The sequence below is a fragment of the Patagioenas fasciata genome, chromosome 8, assembly GCF_037038585.1.
Source record: "Patagioenas fasciata isolate bPatFas1 chromosome 8, bPatFas1.hap1, whole genome shotgun sequence".
Classification (NCBI taxonomy): Eukaryota; Metazoa; Chordata; class Aves; order Columbiformes; family Columbidae; genus Patagioenas; species Patagioenas fasciata.
Genome location: NC_092527.1, coordinates 35,933,556 through 35,955,696, shown reverse-complemented (window position 1 = coordinate 35,955,696; position 22,141 = coordinate 35,933,556). Strand labels below are relative to the sequence as shown.

The 22,141-nt window shown below is 39.6% G+C and overlaps 2 protein-coding genes across 3 annotated transcripts in view; one reads left to right on the top strand and one right to left on the bottom strand.

Annotated features, from left to right (window-relative positions):
* The window catches only part of PDZD8 (PDZ domain containing 8), a 58,681-nt gene extending 53,557 nt beyond the window's left edge, over positions 1 to 5,124 (top strand). The window contains exon 5 of the mRNA XM_065843150.2: positions 484 to 5,124. Within this exon, the coding sequence (XP_065699222.1) occupies positions 484 to 2,678 (2,195 nt within the window). The 3' untranslated portion in view covers positions 2,679 to 5,124. The remainder of the gene's footprint in view (positions 1 to 483) is intronic.
* Positions 5,125 to 7,063: 1,939 nt separating this feature from the next.
* Positions 7,064 to 22,141, bottom strand: part of SLC18A2 (solute carrier family 18 member A2) — a 28,199-nt gene continuing 13,121 nt past the window's right edge. For both annotated transcript variants that reach the window (XM_065843153.2, XM_065843152.2), the window contains 11 exons: positions 21,106 to 21,198; positions 20,581 to 20,670; positions 20,429 to 20,472; positions 20,293 to 20,353; positions 15,226 to 15,321; positions 12,339 to 12,417; positions 12,052 to 12,103; positions 11,561 to 11,624; positions 10,445 to 10,564; positions 10,021 to 10,154; positions 7,064 to 8,637 (listed from right to left, as the gene is read on the bottom strand). In XM_065843153.2, the coding sequence (XP_065699225.1) occupies positions 8,527 to 8,637; positions 10,021 to 10,154; positions 10,445 to 10,564; positions 11,561 to 11,624; positions 12,052 to 12,103; positions 12,339 to 12,417; positions 15,226 to 15,321; positions 20,293 to 20,353; positions 20,429 to 20,472; positions 20,581 to 20,670; positions 21,106 to 21,198 (944 nt within the window). In that variant the 3' untranslated portion in view covers positions 7,064 to 8,526. The remainder of the gene's footprint in view (positions 8,638 to 10,020; positions 10,155 to 10,444; positions 10,565 to 11,560; positions 11,625 to 12,051; positions 12,104 to 12,338; positions 12,418 to 15,225; positions 15,322 to 20,292; positions 20,354 to 20,428; positions 20,473 to 20,580; positions 20,671 to 21,105; positions 21,199 to 22,141) is intronic.

Genomic DNA, 22,141 nt, shown 5'->3' with positions numbered 1-22,141 from the left:
TATGAAGTGAATTGATACTAATTTATGTTCTACAACTTAAAATTAGACTGTTTCAATACTTATGTTTTATATGGACCATATCATCAACAGAAAATTAGATCATAATGAGAAACTGATAGTGGAAATATTACAGCGTTAAACTTAATAGGAGAGTGGACAGAAGGACAAATAAACCATTAACAAGAGCAGTGGCTGATCAGCTTAGTGGGAGGAGCAGATAGGAACCAGTTTGTGATCATTAAGAAATAACGCATGTTTTCTCTATTCTGCTGAATGTTGTGGGAGTAAATTAAACGTTATAGTAGGCAAATGATCCAGCTGTTACACTTAAGTTCAGCTCTTCTGTCATATAATTTATTTCCTCTGTTAGTGGTAATAATACTGTTGCTCACTACTAAAGATCTAAATGTATTTGTCAACTGGTTTTGGCCATTTAGATTGTTACCATGTTTTTGAATCTAACAATTTTATCTTTTTTTATAGGTGTTAAAATCACATCCACTGTGCAAGTGTTGAAGCTTATTCGACAGGCTGGGGACAGAGTTGTTGTCTTTTATGAAAGGCCTGTTGGCTACAATCAGCACGGTTCAGCACTGCAGGATGGATTTGGACAATTGGAAGATTCTGCGTTCTTGACACAGCCAGAAGATGACCAAGCTGGTTTATCAGCTGATGTTGATAACAGAGATTTTGATTCAGAATTTGAGGAATTAGCTTCTGAATCACCTGAACAAAAAGAAGAACTGCCAACAATTCCGAGTCCCAAACGTTCAGCAGTAATGCTTGCTGCTAAACCACTCGGAACTATATCTCCGATTCTGAATCGAAAAATACCATTAGGAAGTTATCAGACAACATCGAAAACGCAAGAAAAAGATGCAGCTAAAGTGTCAACACCCAAAACTAGTGAGAGTTCAGATGCATCACAGCAATCAGGTAAACAATCCCAAGGATCCAGCACTAAGCCTCCTGTGCCACCTAGGCCACAAAGTAAGACTATTTTGCCTACTAGTGAAACTCCAAATCTGGGAGAAACTGCAGGTGTATCTTCTGAAAAACCAGAGAGGCCACCTCCACCTACAAATAACGGAGATAAATGTACGGAGAAAGTAGTAAAGAATAATGATCAAACAGAAGACCCAACAGTATCGAAAGTAATAACAGCACCAAAACAAGATAATTTAAAAGATGGACTTTCAGAAAATGCACGCAGTTACAAAGATGGTGGGGATGATCATCACACATGGGAATCACCAGAAATTCCTTATAAAGTCCTGCAAGGCCGATGGCCAAGGACAAGAACATCCTCCTGTCTATTTGAAGTAGAGGGACACCATAAATACCTTAATGTTGCACTGTGGTGCAGAGACCCTCTCAAAGTAGGTTGTTTTATCTGCTTAGGATATGCAAGTATAAAACTTGAAGAAATTGCTTTCGATTGTATAGCTACATCCTCAATGGAATATACTAGAACATTTAAGCTGGCTGCTCCTCGACCTAAAGCAGCAGTCACTAGAACAGCCTTGAGGAATTTGACAACACTTAAAGGATTTGATGAAAAATTTCGTTACGGTGATGTAACTTTACACTTCAAGTGTTTAAAAGAAGGTGAAGCAGATGATTCAAGCTTTCTCCTGGAGAAAGAAAACGAATGTCCATTGGAAGAAGAAGCTCGTGCAGTTCAGAAAGAGGATTCTTATTTGGGGCCAGTTGTTCTTCCAGAGAACAAGCATAAGTTTCAAGATACTCACTTTCAGAATCCAACTTGGTGTGATTACTGCAAAAAGAAAGTATGGACTAAAGCGGCTTCACAGTGCATGCTCTGCGCTTACGTTTGCCACAAAAAATGTCAGGAAAAATGTCTTGCTGAGACACCGTTTTGTGTAGAAGCTGAAAAGCGACTTGATCGAACTGTGGGAAGTGGAGTGGAAGGTCAGGCGGCTCCCCAAGCCGCCTCCTCTCGTGTCGATTCCGAATCCAAATCTGTTAACAGAACTGCAGGTTTCACCAGGCAATTCTTCAACACAAGCACCCGCTTCTTAAACCTTCGTCAAGTCCCCAAAACTCGCCTTTCTGACCCAGGAACAGAGGTGGTAGAACCTTCACCAAAGCACACACCAAACACTTCTGATAACGAAAGCAGCGATACTGAAATCAGCGGGCCGAGCAGCCCTTCCAAGCGTGCGACAGGTACCGGGATAAAGTTGGTCCGAAAGGAGGGTGGTCTGGACGACAGCGTCTTCATCGCCGTTAAAGAAATTGGACGCGATCTCTACAGAAGTTTACCCACAGAGGAGCGTTTTCAGAAATTGGAGTTTATGTTGGATAAGCTGCAGAATGAGATTGATCATGAGCTGGAAAACAATAATTCGCTTGTTAAAGAAGAAAGAGAGGCAACCGATGCAAGGAAAAAAGCGTTGATTTCTGCTGCGCTGGCCAAGTCGGGGGAGAGACTGCAGGCCCTGACGCTGCTGATGATCCACTACAGAGCGGGCATTGAGGATATCGAGTCTTTGGAGAACTTGTCGGTGGAGCGACAGGCCAAAAGGGTGACAAAAGATTCGGAGGAACCCAATGTAGCAGAAGAAATGGAAAGCGAAGACGTCAGTCTGACGGAGGCGCCAACAATCAACATCGTATCGGAAGAAGCAGTTGATCCACCTCAATCAGTAGACTGATATTTACATATTTAGGCGTTGGAAAAAATGGACAAAAAGAATACTTTGCACTTAATTACAAACACACAAATTAAATGAAAACACTGGTATAATGTACATGTCCTGCTTCTCCACAGTTATTTGCCTGTGTAAGAGTACAGCTAATAATGGTTCTTCTCCAGCTACAGCACCATCATTTTGTTAAGCTGGCTGGTTAAAACTGCATTTTGGGGTTTATATTGGAAATTTATTTTTAATAAGTTATTTTTACTTTTTCTAATTATGTAACCTTATCATTTCACAATGTGCGGTGTCCTTAATGTATTACTTGCCCTCTTCCCCTCCCTTTTATTTTGGCATTAATGTTTTCAACAGGACACTGTCAGGATTTTCAAAATGTTTGGTTTCCATTGTATGATGAAGAAATGATAAGCTTGTTGCATACCTGAGCTGATGACTGACACAGAAGTCAGTGAGGGACCAGGCTTTAAAACGTTGATCACTGTTACTGTACATCTTCTGGGTGGTTGTGTATTTTTTTGCCAAACATATCATGAAAGCAAACAAAAGGTCTTTTGTTTTGTCTGTTATTAATATTTACTGAAATTAACATTGCATATCATTTGTTTTCATATTTTTGTTAAATACAATAACTTTTCATAGTTTGTAATTAACATGAAATATAGTAATGCTATGCTAAAAAAAAGAAATCCTCCTTAGAAATTTGGGCTATTGTATCCTGGTTGAATAATACTAGATATCAAAGTACATACCAATATCTCGTAATAATTTAATTAGGAATATTTTTGAAGTAAGAGGCTGGTTGCCTTCCAGAACAAAATTATATGTTTAAGTATTGTTGTATTATCTGATAATCTGATAGGGGAAAATTGTTCTTCGTAAGAGTTGGAGGTTTCATTGCATTCTATGAAAAAGCATGGAATGATGGTTGAAGTAATTTAAGAAAAAATAGTATTTTGCTGCAGACTTTATCTTATCATTTCAGAAAGCTTAAGGTACAAAATACTTTACAAAATAGCTAAGTGTGTTCTCTCAACACTTTTGAATAATCATATAGTGGTAAGTCGCATTCAGCTTCTCAGACAAGACACAGTCTGAGCAGAAGGATCATCTTTGTCAGAAAAATGTCCTATAGTGTATATAACATGTTTCATTTGAGTCAAAATAAGTGAGTCCAGTAGAGATGAGGAAGAATTTCAGCCAGCAGCTTTTGCAAAGAACTATTTGGTCTTGTGCTATGTGTAAACTGTGGATCTTAGCATCACCTGGCTAAGGCTGTTGTTCTTATTTATTTTCTGTAAACATGTCTTTGTTTCATCTTCTGTGTATAGAAATGCCATATAAAATATCATCTTTATTTTAGGTACTGTGTTGGATACTGGTGCCATTATCACTGGTATCACTGGTAGTAGAAAAGAAAATGCCTTTGTAGAAATGAAGTTAAATCTAAGATGGTAAAATAACTCATTTAAATATTCAGGCAGTCTGTAATGTACCTCTCGATTCAATTTGCTTCTCAGTTTATTTTGTGATGGGCAAAATTGAGAAGCGATGGTTTTCACAGATGGAAAAGCGTACTTGTGCTTCTAAAGGAAACGGTTACTTCCACTCATGCAACTACTTGCACTTCTTTGTGAGTTCTGGGCAGTTGATACTTATTTAGTCGATGTATGGAAAACACTATCCATGCTAAAACGGGCATGTTGACACACTTTGGAAATGAAGCTTCAGCAAATAATCGCACAAAATTAGCTTCCCTTATTGACTAAAAGTTATTTAACCTGTACTTGCTTGAGATGCGTGTTAAGACTTCCCCACTCCATTTTCGCGGTGGCTTGATCTGCATTCATTGATGGTGATCTGCGGTCAATCTCCATCAGTGTTCACTCTTGTGGGCTACTATAGAGGTTTTCCAGTATATCCAAGTACTTCATTTAAGCCCTGGTACATGTGAAGGAGCTGTGAAAACAAAGCAAATACTGATTTAAAAGCTGCATTCAAGATTTTAAATGTATTTGTGTAATACAGCGGGCAGGAAAAGCTGGATATAGTTTTCCTCCTATAGGATTGCTAATGATGATTGTAAGAGATAAATTGAACGTAGTGCAATATTTTTAGATATATTGAATGGGAAAAGGGCAAAATAATTGTATTTTTAGTGGTAAGAAGGAAAACAAAAAATTCCAATCTGGCATTAATTACAATAAACGGTGAATCTCAAGGGGAAAATTGTAATACTACATTCCTGGTGTAATCTTTGCTTCGTGCTTGATTGTAAATAGCTGAAAATAAAGAATACCACAGAAAACAAGAATATCTTGACTTAATAATATCGGAATAGGTGGCAGCTACACACAGTTGCAGAAGATCTGCCTAATATGATTTTGTTGGCTATTATTTTATCATGAGAATAAGCTTTAATAAAATAGTTTTGCTAAATTATCAACTTCTTTGCGTTGTGTTAATATTTTTTTAAAAAACATTTGTACTGCAATATTTTGCCATTTAAAGCCACTGCTTAAAGAGAAGATCTTTAGAAGAAAACCATAAATTTTGCATTAAATAAAACTACCGATTGCTGGATTAATTGGGCTTTTATGCATTCTTTCTGTTTGGGTACGCATTTATGTTCTATACAGTTTTCTAGTAGATGCAGGTTTCTTTCAAGTTGGTGATTCCAGTTGATTCTTTGTGTAGGTAGACAATCTCATTAAATGGATGTTTGTGTTTTGGCCTTTTTTTAAGGCCTCCAAGCACTACTCAGATATTGCCATTCAATTATTAGTGCTAATGATCACCACTGGTTACATTAGAGGAAAAAATTGTCCAAGTAGAGTTCTACTGACTTGCCCTGTCCTTCATGAAATGTTAATGGATAACTAAACAAGTCCTTACTGGTTTACTAGATCACTTCTTTTAATTAAGCAGTTTTTCCTTGTAATTCCTTATCCTTGTGGTTTTTTCCCCTCAGATTTGAGGTAAAATATGCATAGAAGTTTACGGCTACAGGGGAGGACTAAGGTGCGGGAGCAAATGACCTGAGTGACTTTATCACGCTTGAAATGACACAGATAAGAATATACAAAATATGAAAGAATCTATTTTATTTTATTTCCTGTAACTAAAGTTATTCCCTGACTGTCAGGAAAAAAGGGGTTGTGTTTGATTACTTATTCCTTAATGACATAGAAAATCTAAAATGTATAAAAAACTATTAGATGGTGGTGGTTTTTTTGGTGGGGGAGGGTGTACAAAGTCCCAACATGGGGGGTGTGTGTGGCACTTGACTCTGTCTTCTTGTTTTACTGGGCAAACTGGGGTCAGGTACTGGTCTGTGAGGCCTCAGTGGAAAGCGGGCTCCATCTGCAGAAGAGGAACGTGATCATTTCATCTGTCTTGGGCCTCCTCATGCTCGTTTGGTGTTGCAGATCAATGGGAACTCTTCCTTAATTTTTGATGTGCTCAAAAGCACAAAACCAAGCCATGAAGTAAGCCATTCTGTGCCTTTTAATATATATAAATTGCTATGTTTGCATTATTTTTGTATTTGTGAATTTAGGCAGTACATTTATCAATCACCTGGCAAATTAATGAACATGTTGTATGATAATTTAGAATTCTAACACTGGTATATTAGTTTCAAATTGAATTGGATTAACAAGTTGATGTTGACCAAAAGTGTTCAGTGAAGCTAAGTAAAATAACTTCTTTTGAGGCAAAGCTTCAAGTATCCGAGTGTTCTACAACATTATAGTCTGAATTTAATGTAAATGACCATTGATATGTGCAATTGTTACTTATTCAGTGGTAGTGAAGTACTCAACATATGACAGAATCTTGGTCGATACTGTATTTAATGTCTGTCTCCAAACCCCTCCCAGCTTTGCAGGGAGGATTTCCATCTCTGTGTTATTCAAAATAATGGAAAATACACCGCTACGAACAGCTTTAAGTGGATTTTTCAAGTCAACCACAGGATGTACTGCTGGGCCTTTCAAACCCTTTAAGCCTCTTATGCTGTTTTCTCAGAATCTTCACCCTTATTTAAACAATACGGGATGTTTCAAGAAGATGGACCCAGTTTCATCAGTGTTGGGTTATTAAACTGTGTCCATCATTTTGAAACAGCCTATATACAGGGGTGTCCCAGGTGCTGCACATTTGGCCTTATCTCTTTCCCAAAAGCTAAATCTCAGACCAGCAGCCACATACCAGATTGATTTTTGAAAGATATCACGCTTACTTAATGCAGTTGCAGCTGTTTATGAACTGGAGTGAAAATGTTTGTCCTGGGTTACAAATGGACTAGAACTGAGGAATCTTTTCCCATGACCTGGAATAACTGTTGGCCTTTCCCTCCTTAATATAGAGTAAACAACAATGCATAAGGCAAATCATGAGGGGGAGTTTTTATTGTTGTTTTTACTTTATTACAATGGATTATGGACTTCTTTTACATAACTTCAATGTGGTCTGGATGCATAATTATTGAGAAAGCAATACTTGAAGTCTGGTCCACTATATTTTTCATATGCTCTGACTATAGTATGTACACTTTACAAAACTATGTGTAAACATAATATCTATGCTGTAGTACATGAAACATCTGCAATTACATGAAAGAAGGCACATAAAGATTTTAATTTGACAAATGAAAAGGTAACACCACAGTTGCTAAGGACACTGGGATTGTTTTAAACCTCTTTCTTTCCAAGTCCGATTTTTCTCAGTGCAGATGGGGACTGCCTAACACATCATTGCCTTTCCTGTGTTAGGCTGTGTCCCCAGATGTTAAGAAATAGTGGCAATATTGGTCGTTTTTTTCATTATTTTTAGCAAAGTTGATATTTTAATTCATTTTTTTAAAAGAAATATATGTTGGATTTCTAGATGTGTACACAAATATATGTAAAATTGGTTTTTGTTTGCACTGCTTAAGTTATCAGTTCTCAGTACATGCTAAGACTAAATACTGTGACACTGCAGCTTTTCTTAACAAGTCACTTAAGATGCATCTAAAAGAAAGTTATGTTAAATACAAAAGATTAAAAATACAGAAATATAAATATATTTTCATGCTGTTCTTTTTTCCCCTGTATGGGAAAGGAACATTCATAGCTACTCGTTTACCTGATGTTGTGTGGTTGGTTGAGGGCTTCATATTGCACAACTGGTTAGCTGATTAAAACTTCATTAAATGGTAGTGACTAATAGCTATAGACTCATCTGCTCAGAATGCTGCTTTCCCCAGTGTTTCAAGGAGAGCTCAGCTTGTTGTTGAAATCAGCAAAGATTTGCCTTTTAGTTTGGTAATAGATGATCTGAAGTTGATCAAAAACCTCATAGTGAATTCCAGCCTTCAGCTCCTGTGGATTTACTTGCAAGGGTGCAGTTTAGATGGATGCAAATTGGATAGTTTTCCTTTGAGCTTTGCTTATTTTCTTTTTCCTGTTAATTTGATAAGACAGACCAAGCTTTTGCCAGTAACTCATGACTCCAAACAGAATATGAAATACCTTGTCAATGAGTTGACTTTGAAAAATAGTTAAAATTCACATGTTTATACAGACTTATACTACACATTTAATCAAAAAATATAGTGTAATATTCAATAAAATTAAATACACAAAATAAAGATTAACACTATACAAATCCTCTATAAAAGCTTTTCCCTCCTTTATAAGGCAGCTAGCAGTCTGCTTTATAACCATGGGCGATGAATAATATACCTTTGGTTTTTTTGACCATTTCACTATTAAACGTACAGTACAACTAAAACCTATTTCTGGATGAGATGTTTCACATGAAACACTGCATTTTGTACACCAAAATATATGGCTTTTTCAGATTATTCATCACTTTCATATTCCTCCTCTTCATCACCCATGGGGTAGGACTGGATGTTGTTCTGTGTGTACATCTTTGTTTTCACAGGGCAGTTGTGATCCATGAGTATTGCCTGGAAGAAAACAGAGCATGAATATTCACTTTTCCCTCACTTATTTCATGTTGAGAGTGATTAAGCTTGTTTTTTAGTTAATTAAGAGCACAAAATGGGATCCCTCTTTTTGACTCTTCAAACCTGAAAGAAACAGGACATCAGTTCAATGACGCTTTACATTTCAAGTTAATTTGGGGGACACAGGCAGTGTGGAAGGTGTTTAGACCATGGGGATAGATCCTGTGTTATGTGTGAAACCATGTCAGTGACCAGGAAAGCACACAATAAACTCTATATCTCCAAGCAAATAACAGCAGCTTTTTTGTTTAAATCTCTTTCACTCAGCCTTAGTCAGTGTTAAAAACAAAATAAATCAGTGTAGCCTACAAAGGTTATGAGGATGGATTAACTGGAATCTCAGGGATTCTACAGTCCAAATATGTGCAAAACAGAAGGTCTCTGGCCTCACGTATGCCACTATTTCAGTGAGATTCTTTTTTGCACCTTGTTCTGCTCTTGCCCGTACAAAGCGTGAGCAGCAGGTTCTGGCCTTCCCTTGCAGAGATGTGCCCTGCACATTAACACTATGGCCATACAGTTAGATTTTCTTTTCACCCAACTAAAATTTAGTAACTACATTTTACACCCAAGTCAACCTTGTTCAGTATGAGCAGGGGTGAAGTGCTGGGTAGGCAAAACCTACAGGTGGTGGCAGAAATCACAGCAAAGATTTGGTTTTGCTTTCCAAGATTTTTCCAACCCTGGAATCACAACAGGGGTTGTCCTGCCTTGTAATTCCTTCAGGAGCTTCCAATCTGCTTGCTGAATAAATAGTGAATAATTCAGTGGGTCCCCTCCTGCAGTAAGGGGGTTTTTGAGCCTCCAATATAAATCTATAGGAACAGCAAGTCTTGTCACAGCAGAGTTGGGGAGCAGATAAGGGACATTGTGTGAAAGGGAAAATATCCCTCAGTACCCACTGCAGGTTGCAGGGGACTGGGCAAGATTGCAGACTTGGCCAAACATCATTCATATACACGGTATACACCTTATATAGATGCTTATATGGTGTCTGGGCTCTACCGACTGCTCTAGAAAATTAAGTTACATTAAAAAAGAAAGAGTCAGGGTAAGACCTGTGGTACAGACAGGATAAGAGAAGCCATTAATTTGTAAGGGTGGTTGATCTGTGTGGAGAAGCAAAGAAGAGGAAGAACGTATCAAAAAAATGTATATACTGTATACACTATAAGGTATAGAGGAAAACATATATACTGTAGAAGACCATGAAGAAAACAGGTGATGCATGAGGGTGAAATAAACTGTGCTGGTCCCATTTTGGGAAAGTTAAAGGCAAAGATGCAGAACAACAACAAACTCAAGGAACCGCACTATGCTTACCATTTTCTCCTCTTTGGCAGGTGGACTTCGAAGGAAAAAGCACAGAGGAGCGAAGAGGATATCCACAATTCCTATAATTGTCATGAGCCATGGAAACCCAATGGCCTTTGCAATGGCACCACCGGCAGAAGGACCTTGTATAAATAAGACGCTTTTTCTGAATACTGCTCAGACATAAAATTTTCAGCAGTCACTTTAAACAACAGTAATTTTAGATACAAAACTCCCACTTTACAAATTGATTGGAGGAATGTGAAGACATGTTTTTAATTCCCTGTGTCCTTTCCCTCTGCTTCTGATTTCTTGCAGGAAACCACCACCCCAGCTCATGAAGTCTGTAGGTGCCACTGGGATTCACCTCAACCGTCACAGCATATTTCTCTTAACTATCAGTGCATTATAGGCAAAAAAAGGCCAGACTTACCTATGGCAAAGCCCATGCAAAAGGCAACATCAGCTATCGCGTACACACTGCCATAGACAGACACATGGCGCAGATCTACGAGGTAGCCCATAATTGGCATCATGGAGGAGTCCACCATTCCTGGTCATGAGGGAAGGAAACATCATATTTCAGGAAAATACTGCCTTTTTTGTTTTTTCTTTTAATGTTTTGGCCAAGTACGTGCTGCAAAGGGATGCAAGCGCAACTAAAAGGATGCTTGTTCTTTAATAAGCAAAATATTCATCTTAAAATAGACCGTATTATCCGTTCTTTAAAAAGTCTTTACTGTGTCTGAGGGCACATTTGGACACGTACACATGTGACATAGGATAAGAGAGATGTGAGCTTAGAGCATATCAGCCACTTCCCAGTGTCTGTGCAAAGGCTCCTTTTTCTCATCACCAACCAAGTACATTTCATTTAGGGGAAAATTATTTTGTATGAACTTAAACTTATTGTAGGCCTAAAAGACAGCATTAACCTCCAATCAATCAAGATTATTTATGGTGATTTGACCAGGTCTCTTGAACCACACTTGCATTGCTAGCAAGAAACAGCACAAGGCAGCTGACAAAACCTCCGAGATACTGGGGGTTTGTAGTTGTGCCTGTAACTTCTAACTACACATCCCTCGTGCGTGAAGATGCTCCAGAACACGTGTGTGGGTTTGGGAATCCTGAGTTGATGAGGAGACTGTTCTGGTTTGTTTGTTCATGGTTTTGATTGTTGTTGTGGGGTTTTTTTGTTTTGTTTTGCTGTTTTTTTGTTTTTCTATTAAAATATCTATTTAAATATTTCCTACAACAGGAAAGACTTTGGGTTTTGAGCAGCGTGTTGCTTTTCTTCTGAAAACAAGGAATAAAACTCATGGTCGATGTTTAGGTCGATGGGGCAATTCTGGGCAGAATTCAGCTTGTCTAACAGCAGCCTGGGCACTGTCCTTTAGTCCTTCTTGCTTTACCTACCAGTTTGGGCCACAGCTCAGGCCTCACTACCATCAGAGCAGAATGGCATCAAAACTGATTTTCCATGTAACTTCATATAAAATCATTTTTACATAAATAACACACTGTAAGAAGTCATAATTTTTCTTACCAATGGCAAATCCAACTCCAAAATTTGGTGCTATTAGTCCATAAATGTTTTTAGCAAACGGTACCTATAAAGGAAATTTCAGGCATTTAATTAAGTCACACTGCACAAGCTAATGAGGTTAGTTTTCTTTTTCTAAGATAAGTTATCACAGTAATTTTGGGACACTTGGTACAGATGTGCACTTTGTACAGAAGTTAAGAGTTTGATTCTTGTTCTGGGCTACTGACACATTATTATGAGCAAGAATAAACTGCTGAATGACAGCTCAAAAATAAGGATCATCCTCCTTTCAAAGCCAGCCTTCCTTCAAAATAATTAAAGCACTGAAATTTGAAAGCACTCAAAAGTGATCTGGAACCTATTAACTACATATTGTTTAATAATGTATCATAAAGCAGAAACTTCAGCAGAATCTCATGGGGAAAGCATGTATTTGAAGGTGAACACATTAACATTTAGATGGTCTGAAAGATACATGATCTTCTACTTACACATAAAATACTTATTCCCACGATTAGCATCCCAAGTAAAGCGCAAAGCCACCTGTCAAAAAAGAGATGTCACTCAGAGATGGGTGATACTGAGATGTTAGAGCTGATCCTGAATGTTCCAAAGTCATGTCTGAAGTGCCAAGTTCTACAACCAAGGCAGCGACATGTTTAGAAAGTGATTTCACTACTATAGAACAAACTTTAATAATTTCCATCATCAATAAACTCCCCTGGAAATGGTACATGAGCAGACTGAGAGATTATTAGTATTTTTAAATTAAGCATACCTTCCCATTTTGTGCGCAAGTATTCCAAAAAGATTAGTCCCAATGAGATAAGAGATACTGGCTGGAAGAAAAGCAACACCTGAAAAATATGAACGAGACGTTTTATCAGCAATGATTTTAGCAAAGTGTTAGAAGAAACTAATAAATTCCAGATGCTGCGATTTTGATTTGAACGCATCTAATAGAGTCTTTGTGCATAGCCCAAAAAAATCAAATATCCGGTTTCTTGCAGCCTTTTCATGAAATCTAAGGACATCATCTATGAAATGCAGGAGTGATGTGATGCCTTTGAAAAGCGTTTTTACAGCATCAGCTACAGGAACTGGTGTGGGAGAGGGGATGGAACAACAAAGAGCAACAAGTTTGGGACAGGTCAAGGAAAGTGACTCTTTCTTCATTGCGTGGCTTAGAACGCAGATACCCAGAATGGTCAGGGGTGGGGGGATCCCCCAGGAGGAGGGGACAGCAGGACAGCTGCTGTGGCTTTGCAAGTCACAGTCCCCCTCTTGGGTTTAAAATTCAATTCCAATCTGTGCTTGAGGATTCATCCTCTCACACACGAGCCACAGGGCAGGACCCAGCCAGAGGAGAAATGTCAAAGGTTGGACTTGATGACCTTAAAGGTCTTTTCCAGCAAAAATGATTCTATGAAACACTAAGGGACAGCACAGAGGAGGATGCAGGTGTGTGTGAGAACAGGGGCTGCCCTCGAGGAGAAGAAAAACAAATGAAAAATAAAACTGGGAAACCTGACAAAACTGAGAAAGCCTGACAAATTAGCACATGCCAAGACAAGCCCTCCATTTGGTCACTGTTAAATCAGATAATTCAGATTTAGAAAGCAGCCTGGACATTATGGTACATGATCAAACCATTTCCTTTAAGTGTATATGCTCCTCATCTTTCACCAAGGCAACACAGATTTTCTCATTTCCTGCCTATCCATCTTCCTTCTTATCTCTCTGATATTCATAAGGGAAAAAAAAAAAAAGAGAGAGAGGTAATTTTTAGCCCAGCAATATCCTGTGATTAAAATCCTTGTGAGTTACAGTGGGGATGCTGGGGAAACATTTTCACCTGTGTAGCCGCAGCTACTTTGGTACTTTTATATGTGACCAAATGGTCACATACAGCAGACCTTTATGACTAGGAAAAAAAAATACTGTAAAGCCTTGTTAAATAAGACTTGCAGGTTGGTGTGTAAGCTGTGGTACACTGAAGCAGAACCATAATATTCCAAATAAGCCCTATGCACAGTAACATTAATTGATCAAATTAAGGTTCTTCAGACCTTCTTCAGACCATGCTTCAAACAGCTGTATAATCATTTGCTTAAAACTCTGCAGTTCAAGATATAATTTCAGAGGCTTAAAAATTGTAATTAATGCTGTCAAATCAGCCAAAGCATAATGGAGTCAATGACTTCTATAATTTTTAATTTAAAATGGATAATTTTCTTTTAGGAACCTCTGTTCAACAAAGAGATTTCCAAATGTCATTTCCATTGCGCCAGCAATATGAAGCTCTAGTGAGGGAGGTAGATAAGCAATCTTTCTCTTTCTTCATGGGGTTTAAAATGTCTAAATTTGTGCATTAATTTTGCTATATTACAGGCTAGAACTTATTACCATGTTCAACAGTACAGCAGTACATCAAGGACTGATACATATGGCCACTCTAGATCTGGGTTTGCATTAATAAGAACTAAGGTTTGTGCTTGCTTTATGGCACAGGGACACCTGCACTAAGATAGTAGGGATATTAGTTGGATGCTCGCTGATCATCATTTTCATGAAGAATTTTTCAGTTTTTTTCAAACGCCACATATCGATACTAAAAAATACCCTGATGAAATGACACAATCCAGAACAGTCATTAACATTATCAAATATATGTTGTGTTTGTAATGGTAACTCTTCCCTACGAACTATTAAAAGGGTAAACATCAGTCAGATGGATACAGAGGATCAGCACTACACGCTGTGGTACACGACAGCCACCTCCCAGCCAGGACGATTCACATCAACCTCCCGCACACAGCTCTACACTCAAAGTCAGTCCATTTTTCAGTCCATTTTTCTTTCTTTGTTTCTTTTTGAGAAGAACAAGAGTAAAAAAAAAAAACAAACCACCCCAGTTTTAGTCTCTAGTCTAACCTGATACACGGAACACGTTCCCAGTTTGCCCGTGGACACTTTTTTCCCCAAGACCATGTTACAGGTTATAACATGGTCCAAGTTGGGGCTCACCCATTGCTTTCTACTGCATGGGATGACTAAATAACCACTGAAAGGATGTCAAATCTTTCAGATTCAAGGGGAGATGCTCCTCATGCCCTTGGTGGCTACATTTCCAGTAAAGTCCATCCTTCTTCCACACATCACCAGGAACAGCCCTGGAAGGAGCATGTGTTGGCATGGACATGCTCTGCACCAAACACAGGGCCCTGCTGCAGGTTTCTGTGGGTGCCGGCCCCTGGCAATTCAAAGCTGGAACTGAGGAAGGATACCCTCTGAGAAAAAACCCCAAACACATCGTTTTGCCCCACTGGGCTGGCTCTGCAGCTCACAGTCAACACTCGCTGCCAGATTTGCTGCTGGGGCTCCTGAAGGAGCCAGGACAAGCCCAGTGCCATGGCTGCCTCCATCTATTTCTCCCTGCAATGCAAGTGTTGCCCCTTATTGGAGCCTCTGTTGCAACAACATCAATCCACTACCTACTTTTCTTACAGACCAATGTTTGCAGTTGTACTGGTACAACACTGGCAATTTAAAGACAGTTAAAAAAAAATACACCCTGAAACATAAGGAGACCATCTTTAACAGGACCAGAATTAAGACAGTCATTAGACAAAATACAGAGATGCAAATAATACGCTGTACTTTACCAAGCTGCCATTTTTTTGAGCACATGGTCTCCATCATCCAGATGGGTAAAGCTGGTTCAAGCATAGCAATAGCCATGTTTGCAAAGCAGATTGATCCTTAGAGAAAGAAAGGGAGGGAAAAAAAAAAAGTAGTAGTAATTATTTCTTTTGACCGTGAACAAACAGCCATGCAAAGAATGGATGATTTTACATAAATCATTGCACTTTTTACAGTTCTATTTTTCATGCATCAGTTGCTGATTAATGTTAAATAGAACAGAAAGTAAAATCACTGAAGAAAACTTTCTATATATTTTTATTCTCCTAGAAAATCTACAATAAAGGTTAAGCTATTTTCATAATGTGAAAGTTTGCAGTGAGCTTGATGACATTTAGAAGTTCATGAGGTCTGACTGTTGTACAAATGATTACCTAAAACTATGATCTTTTTGTCTTTATCTAGTCTCCTGGGGCAAAACCAGAGCCCTCTTGTGTAACAGGAACCGGCTCTGACCCTGTGCCTCCGTCATCTGAGAATGACTATGATGAGACGTGGCGGCCCTGATCCTAAAAATACCAAGAGGCAGCCACAGAGATGTCTATCCCCTGCAAAAGCGAATTTCGTGCCGAGATCCTCTAGCCAGCAGCCAGTTAAATCCATGCTGCAAAGCATGGGTTTGGCTGAGCTTGCCCAGCCCTATGAATTTCAAATGCTTTCAGATCCCTTTTGAATTTCTGGACCTTTAGTCACCCAGACACAGAGGGGAACAAGAGATGGAAGTGCTGACTCAGTCTTGCCCATGGCTCAGCTCTGCCCTGTGCCACCGCCTGCAGATCAAGACTCCGCTGGGTTTGTGTCAAGTTCCTCTATCCTCAGTAGCGCGCTTCACTTTAGTGCAGAGATTATTAAACTCCATGGTATTTCTTTGGATTCAAGATGCCTTTTCCACTTGATCAAAAGACCCTGAGGCAGTCAAAGCTTAATGCAGAGCAACAGGACACATCACCTCTGCTAATCCCTTATAAGATCACTTTCAAGGGAGCTTGGAAGTCACTGCTAGAAGTGACAACCTCAAACCTGTGTTCCTGCTCTTCTCCCTGATGTTTATAATGTCTGTGAGAGTCTAGAAATTTTCCTAAATTTCAGAAATTGTTTCTTTAAGAAAAAAGCTCAATTTTTCTGCAGTCAGAGAAACGTTATTTTCATGGAACAAGTTTCTCATCATACAGGTCAAAACGAAAGGAGCAACCGATGTCATTCCTTGCTCAAACCTGTCAGAATATATTAGACCGTGTATCTACGATTCCTAAAATGAACTCACAGGCTAGCTGGATCACTCCCTTCCTGGGGCAAGTGGCAACAGTTCAGTGCTGCTTTACCTTCAAGATGAAAAGTTAGATCTAAAGCCAACCTTTCCACTCTGCTGCAAGCTCCCAGCAGCGCAGTGGCTGTGAGGAGCCTCAGTTAAACACCTCAGGGCTGCCCTCTTCCGAGCCAAAATCAGCCACGCTCAAGCAGCTTCCTCAGTGCTGGGAAAGAAAAACCACAACATTTCAAGCCATACAAAGTGCAGCCAGAGGAAGCAGGAGCATCCTAGCAGAGACGGCTTAAATAGCAATGGTCCTACTCTTAACAAGTATCACAAAGAAATGAGGAACAGATGGGTATGAGCATGTGTGTCGTAACTGCTTCTCATTAGGTCAGGAAGCATCATCAGAGCTCACCAAAGTACTCAGGTACGTGGTGATAGGAGTACTTCAGATCTTTAGGATGTACCCCAAGAGAAAAGTGAGAGCCTCAGTTGGTACTCTGCAAACTCAGGGCAAAGTCCAATAAAGACCGTGCTACCTTAGCAAAGTTTCCCCAAAAGAAGATATAGTATTTTTTTCCTCTGTCTTGCATGGACCTCTCTTTAAATGTCCTGGTCTCAATGGCATAAGTTTCTCTATAATTTTTTCTTTAAATTAGAATTAGTGCCATACATGGGCCAGAAGGTGTGGAATTACAACCTTCCAGCTCGATCCCACCTCTGCAGCTGAGAACCCACTCAGCTCCTGGCAGAGTGCTGTAGACGTCACTGGTATTTTTCCATGAAAAAGCTGTTGTAACCCTTCTCAAGAAACCATGTGCTCATCATAATATCTGTCTGAACTCTGGGGTTTGCATCTGATAATTTAAACTAATTTGTCTGTCCATGCAACTTTGTCAGCTGGTATCACCTGGTGTTTCTTCCATCTCTGCCACTGAGGTCTGGCTGCAAGAATGACAGTGACTTCATTCACTGAGCTCCAACCAGCAGCAGCAAAAAGTGTCAGTAACATTTATTTTCAGACAGTACTGATGGCACTGACTTTGAAGCATCACCTCTGACACAATTCACATAGGAGGCAGAGTCTATATTTGCTCATATTTCCTTTCTTTTGTAGAGGTTTTCATATGAGTTTGCCATATCGTCTGGTCCTGTCCTCCTGATGCCCACATCTTCATAACCTCCCCACCTGGGCTGGTGAGTGGATGTGACAGTCAACATTATTAACTCACAGGCAACATGGGTTATTAAGGGAAAAATCCACACTTCCAGAGAGAGAGGAACCTCATGTTTGAGTTCAAGACACCTTGTGTTAAAGACTAATATTGTGCTATAGATAAGCAAAATTGGTCAGAAAGTGCTTGTACTTTGAGAATACAATTATGACTCAAGTGTGTGACGCACGCTCAGGAAATTGAATCTGAATTTATACCATGAAATTAGTGTACCTAAATCAACAGAGCAAGAAACACTTAAACTGTTAGTCCATTTGCAGCGTGCCTAAAATATCCCTGGTTTTTCCTTGTGGTTAACAAGCCAGCCCACAGTCAGTATTTTAATTAGGTCGTTAACTGTTTTAAAAGCCATCCAAAACCTCTAATCTCCCTGAGCACTGCACACCCAATGGGACTTTTAACCTTCTCCCTAATCGTTGTATCTGAATGTCCTACACAGTGTGAGACATTTACATTCACAGCATCCTTGTGAAGTAGAAGTTGTGTTATCCTGGCTTAGATATGGAGAAATGTGGCATGATGGCTCAACTGATTGCTTCAAGGTGTCAGAGCACGAAGCTAACTCCACTGTCCCAACCAACTGCTTGCCCAGCCTTCCCTGTAAATCTCAGGATCAGAAGTTCCCATCCTAGAAAACAGATCAAGGAAAACACGGAACTCCTTGAAGTGAGGGAGAGCAAATGAAATTTTCAGACCTTTTTCACTGCAAAAAGCAACAACTTGCCAACTGAAGGAATTAACATTTAAACAGTGTATTCCTGGTGCATCAATAAAGCTGTATTTGGACACTGGTAGGCCAGATAAAAGGCTGAATTTATAGCTGGTATTTGGTATTCATCTCTGAAAAGACCAAATTCGGTCTGCAAGGGAAATAAAGCAGGGGGAGTAGAAGCTGAGGATAGAGAACATCAGCATCATCCACACTGTCAAAGTCTGTCCTGGGAGGCAAAGACCCTGGGTGCTGCACCTGACCCCTCCAGTATCCCACCACAGGGACTTTCTCATATCTTGGGTGCTGATGCCTGGTGGGAGGGGGACAAGTCATCCTGTGTGGATGCAGAAGGTCTTTATGTTTCTACTCCTCTGTACATCCTTTCTTTCGCTTCCTCTGCTCTTGCCCAGCCACTCTGAATTGAAGATGGGAAGGGGAAAAAGGAGGCACTGGCAGTGCAAGGAGGGGAAAAGAGCCACGGCAGTCAATGTGAGGTCTCTCGGACACACTCCGTCCTGATTCCAGGATATCCAGCTCTGAATCTTCCTCACTATGCTGCCCTGAGACTGTGCAGCCCTGTTGTACAGAGCCCTGTAACATCAGCATAAACTGCTTCAGAGAATAGCTGCAGAAATTAAATGCCATGTAGATGTGTTAGAAAGTGGGAACAAAGCCCATCCCTGCTCTCAGCAGACTTCGGACATGGTCAAAATAGTGGCATCATGGCCCTTGGTACCTTTTTTCCTCCTTGGCTAAGACTAGCTTGGCATGAGTGGATAAGTCTTAGTCAAGCGAAGTACCACTTAAAATCACTCCCCTTGTCACATTTTGTGATGTAAACCAAGTTCTGTCACAGATTAGACCTTGGCAGGGACAGCGTATAAAGGAGATACCTGGAGAATAACGTTAGATGAATCTCACCTTGCAGCACCTGCTGTAAACACTGTAAGAGCCAAGGTACCAAATGAGAGAAATGATAGATCTGAGCTCTTATGACAGGTACTGTCTTTGCTACTCAAATACGCTTCTTCTACAGCAAGCTATTCTAATGGTTCAAGATTTTCTCAAGCAAAGGCGTTTGTATAACTTCACTGACAGCATGACCAAGTGTCTAGTCAAAGAGTTAGGGTAATGGTAATTCCCTAAGACCACCAAGAATCAGAGAACCCAAAAAAGCCTGGAAGAATTGCTTTGTTGGACAAGAAGGTTAGCACTAAGGAACCAAACTGTAAAAATCATTATTTGTTTTCAGGTATTTCATAAACACTTAAAAGGACCAGGCTTAATTACAGACTTCAGAATAAATATTCAACAAAATGCAATGCAAAAAAGCAAGCTTCCCTTGAGACAGAAATATTCATTAGACAAATGACATATGTAATTCCAAACACCATTCAAAACAGACCTTTTCTGAAATATAATCCATCCACTGGAGACCAAACTCCCTCTTCAAACAGAAACAAAGTTCAGTGTTATTCCCTATGCCTGCCTGTGATCCGAAAATTGAAAATCCCTCCCTCCAAAAGCCTTGGCCCTATTCACTTGCCTCAGAGATAGTTTAATGGCCACATCTCATAACCTTAGCAAGCAGCTGCAAGTGGTTACTGTCATCTCAGCTGGAAAGACATCTACATAACAAACTTTCTGCCTATTATGTTTCTACTGTTATATTCATATTGTATTACCAACAGATTGGGTTTTTTTCTTTGAGCTTCAAGTTATTGAAAACAGCAAATGACAATATTGTTAAATCAGCTCAGCCCGAGGCATTCCAGAATGCCAGGTATAACACCAGTGGTTGGTTTAAAGTAAAAGAAAAAGGATCTGGTACCTGCTGCAATAATGATATACGGGTCCTTCAAAAGTGTCAGCAATGGTGTCCCCTTCTGACTCTATGAAACAAAAGCCTGGGATTAGGAAAAGCAAAGTGTCATCCATTGCCTAGGATGTTTTATGTTAATACTCACTTCTGCTTGTGCTCTGGATGGCTGCAGAACAAATAATTGAACAGCTGCGAAAAGAAATCAATACTGTAACATTTCATCAAGGAGCGGGTTAGGTGGTAGAAATATGAAAAGGATGTTCTACATGGCAATATTGACTCTTCGTATTTACCGACCTCCATCTAAGAGGGCAAGTGCTGCCAGCACCAGGAACGGAGAACTCTTCCCCACAAACTCATACATGACGCTCCCAAAAGGTGGGCCCACTGCCAGGGAGAAAGAAAGGACACGGCTGTGAACAAATGTCCTCTGCAAGGGTTTGGGCATCCTGCTGCGGCACCCAGTGACCAAAAAACTCAAAAAAAAAAAAGCAAACACCACCACCACCAAAAAACCCTAAACACAAAGTTCATTGATCTCATTGATCATGACAATAACCATATTCTTCACTTCCCAAAATACTCTTCCAAGTAAACAAAACACAAATATCTGAGATTTGTGCCTGACATATGTATCCACGTAAGAAACGTGTTGCTGTGGGAAAAAACTGTTCTTAACATGCGCCATGAATCTAATCAGGAGATGGTATGATAACATTGCACTCGATGAGACTCCTCTGCTGCTTTCCCGGATCACAAGTGCATGATTTGGGGAAGGCTGGAGGTGGTTTCTCTTGCCAGCAGAACCTCCGTCTTACTGACCTAATACTCCCATGGCAAGGCCTCCAAGTGCAATTCCCATTGCGTTGCCTCTCTCTTCATCATCTGTATATACACTGGCGAGCATACCCATCCCTAAATTTAAAAAAGGGAAAGAAAAAAGAAAAATATACAGTGCAAAATTAGGCAGCTGTGTAGTCCAGTTTATGGTTATCATTTGCCAGCCTTACTAAACATTATACGGAAATGGCAGCAGGTATCTGTATGTGTATAAATATAAATGTGTATATTCCCTCCTTGTAGAATTCGTTTTGAAGCAAAAGGGTGTTTGGCAATGTAAATTGCCTCTAAGACCTTGTTCTATTGTACAGTATTATTCATATAACTTAATAATGCCCTGATTTACTAGATTCTTTGTCCCTGACTTTGTCACAGAGCTTTTAGATGATACTTTTCAACTGGGTGAAACAGAGCTTTTGACAGGTATTCCCAACCTGTTATTCATACTCTGGGCAGTTGATACAAAGTTCTGGTGACCACTCACAGCTACAACTGTGGCCAGTGACAAGTTTTGCACAGAGCTGATTACTATGAGTGTTTCAAGTTCAGCATCCAAAATTGAAGGATTCTTTTGACCTTTATCTTCACATGCCTCACTTCTGCGTTTGATAATGAACCTTCATTTCACAAAAGGAAACCTGAAGCCTAATTCATTTGTGTTTTTGTGAAGCACTCAGGCACTGTAGATGTAAATGCTGCAGAAGAGTCCTCACAGAAATTAATAATTCTGTTTTCAAATCAAGGTTTAAGTAGGACTCAGTAAATAAGCTCCACGACTACAAAGAAAAATAAAAAACATTGCATGATTGATCACGAAGTGAAAACAATCCGTCATGTGCATCAAAAGAACAGAGGTCCTGTGTGGATTAATATGCTTATTGAAAATTGTAGGTGACATCAAATCGTTTGCATGAACAGCTGGAGAGACTGGAAACTGTCCAGAGAAGAGCAAGGAGAGTGAGCAAAGGCTTAGAAAAATATCTAAGAGATGGCTGCAGGACTTTCATTTTAAAACCAG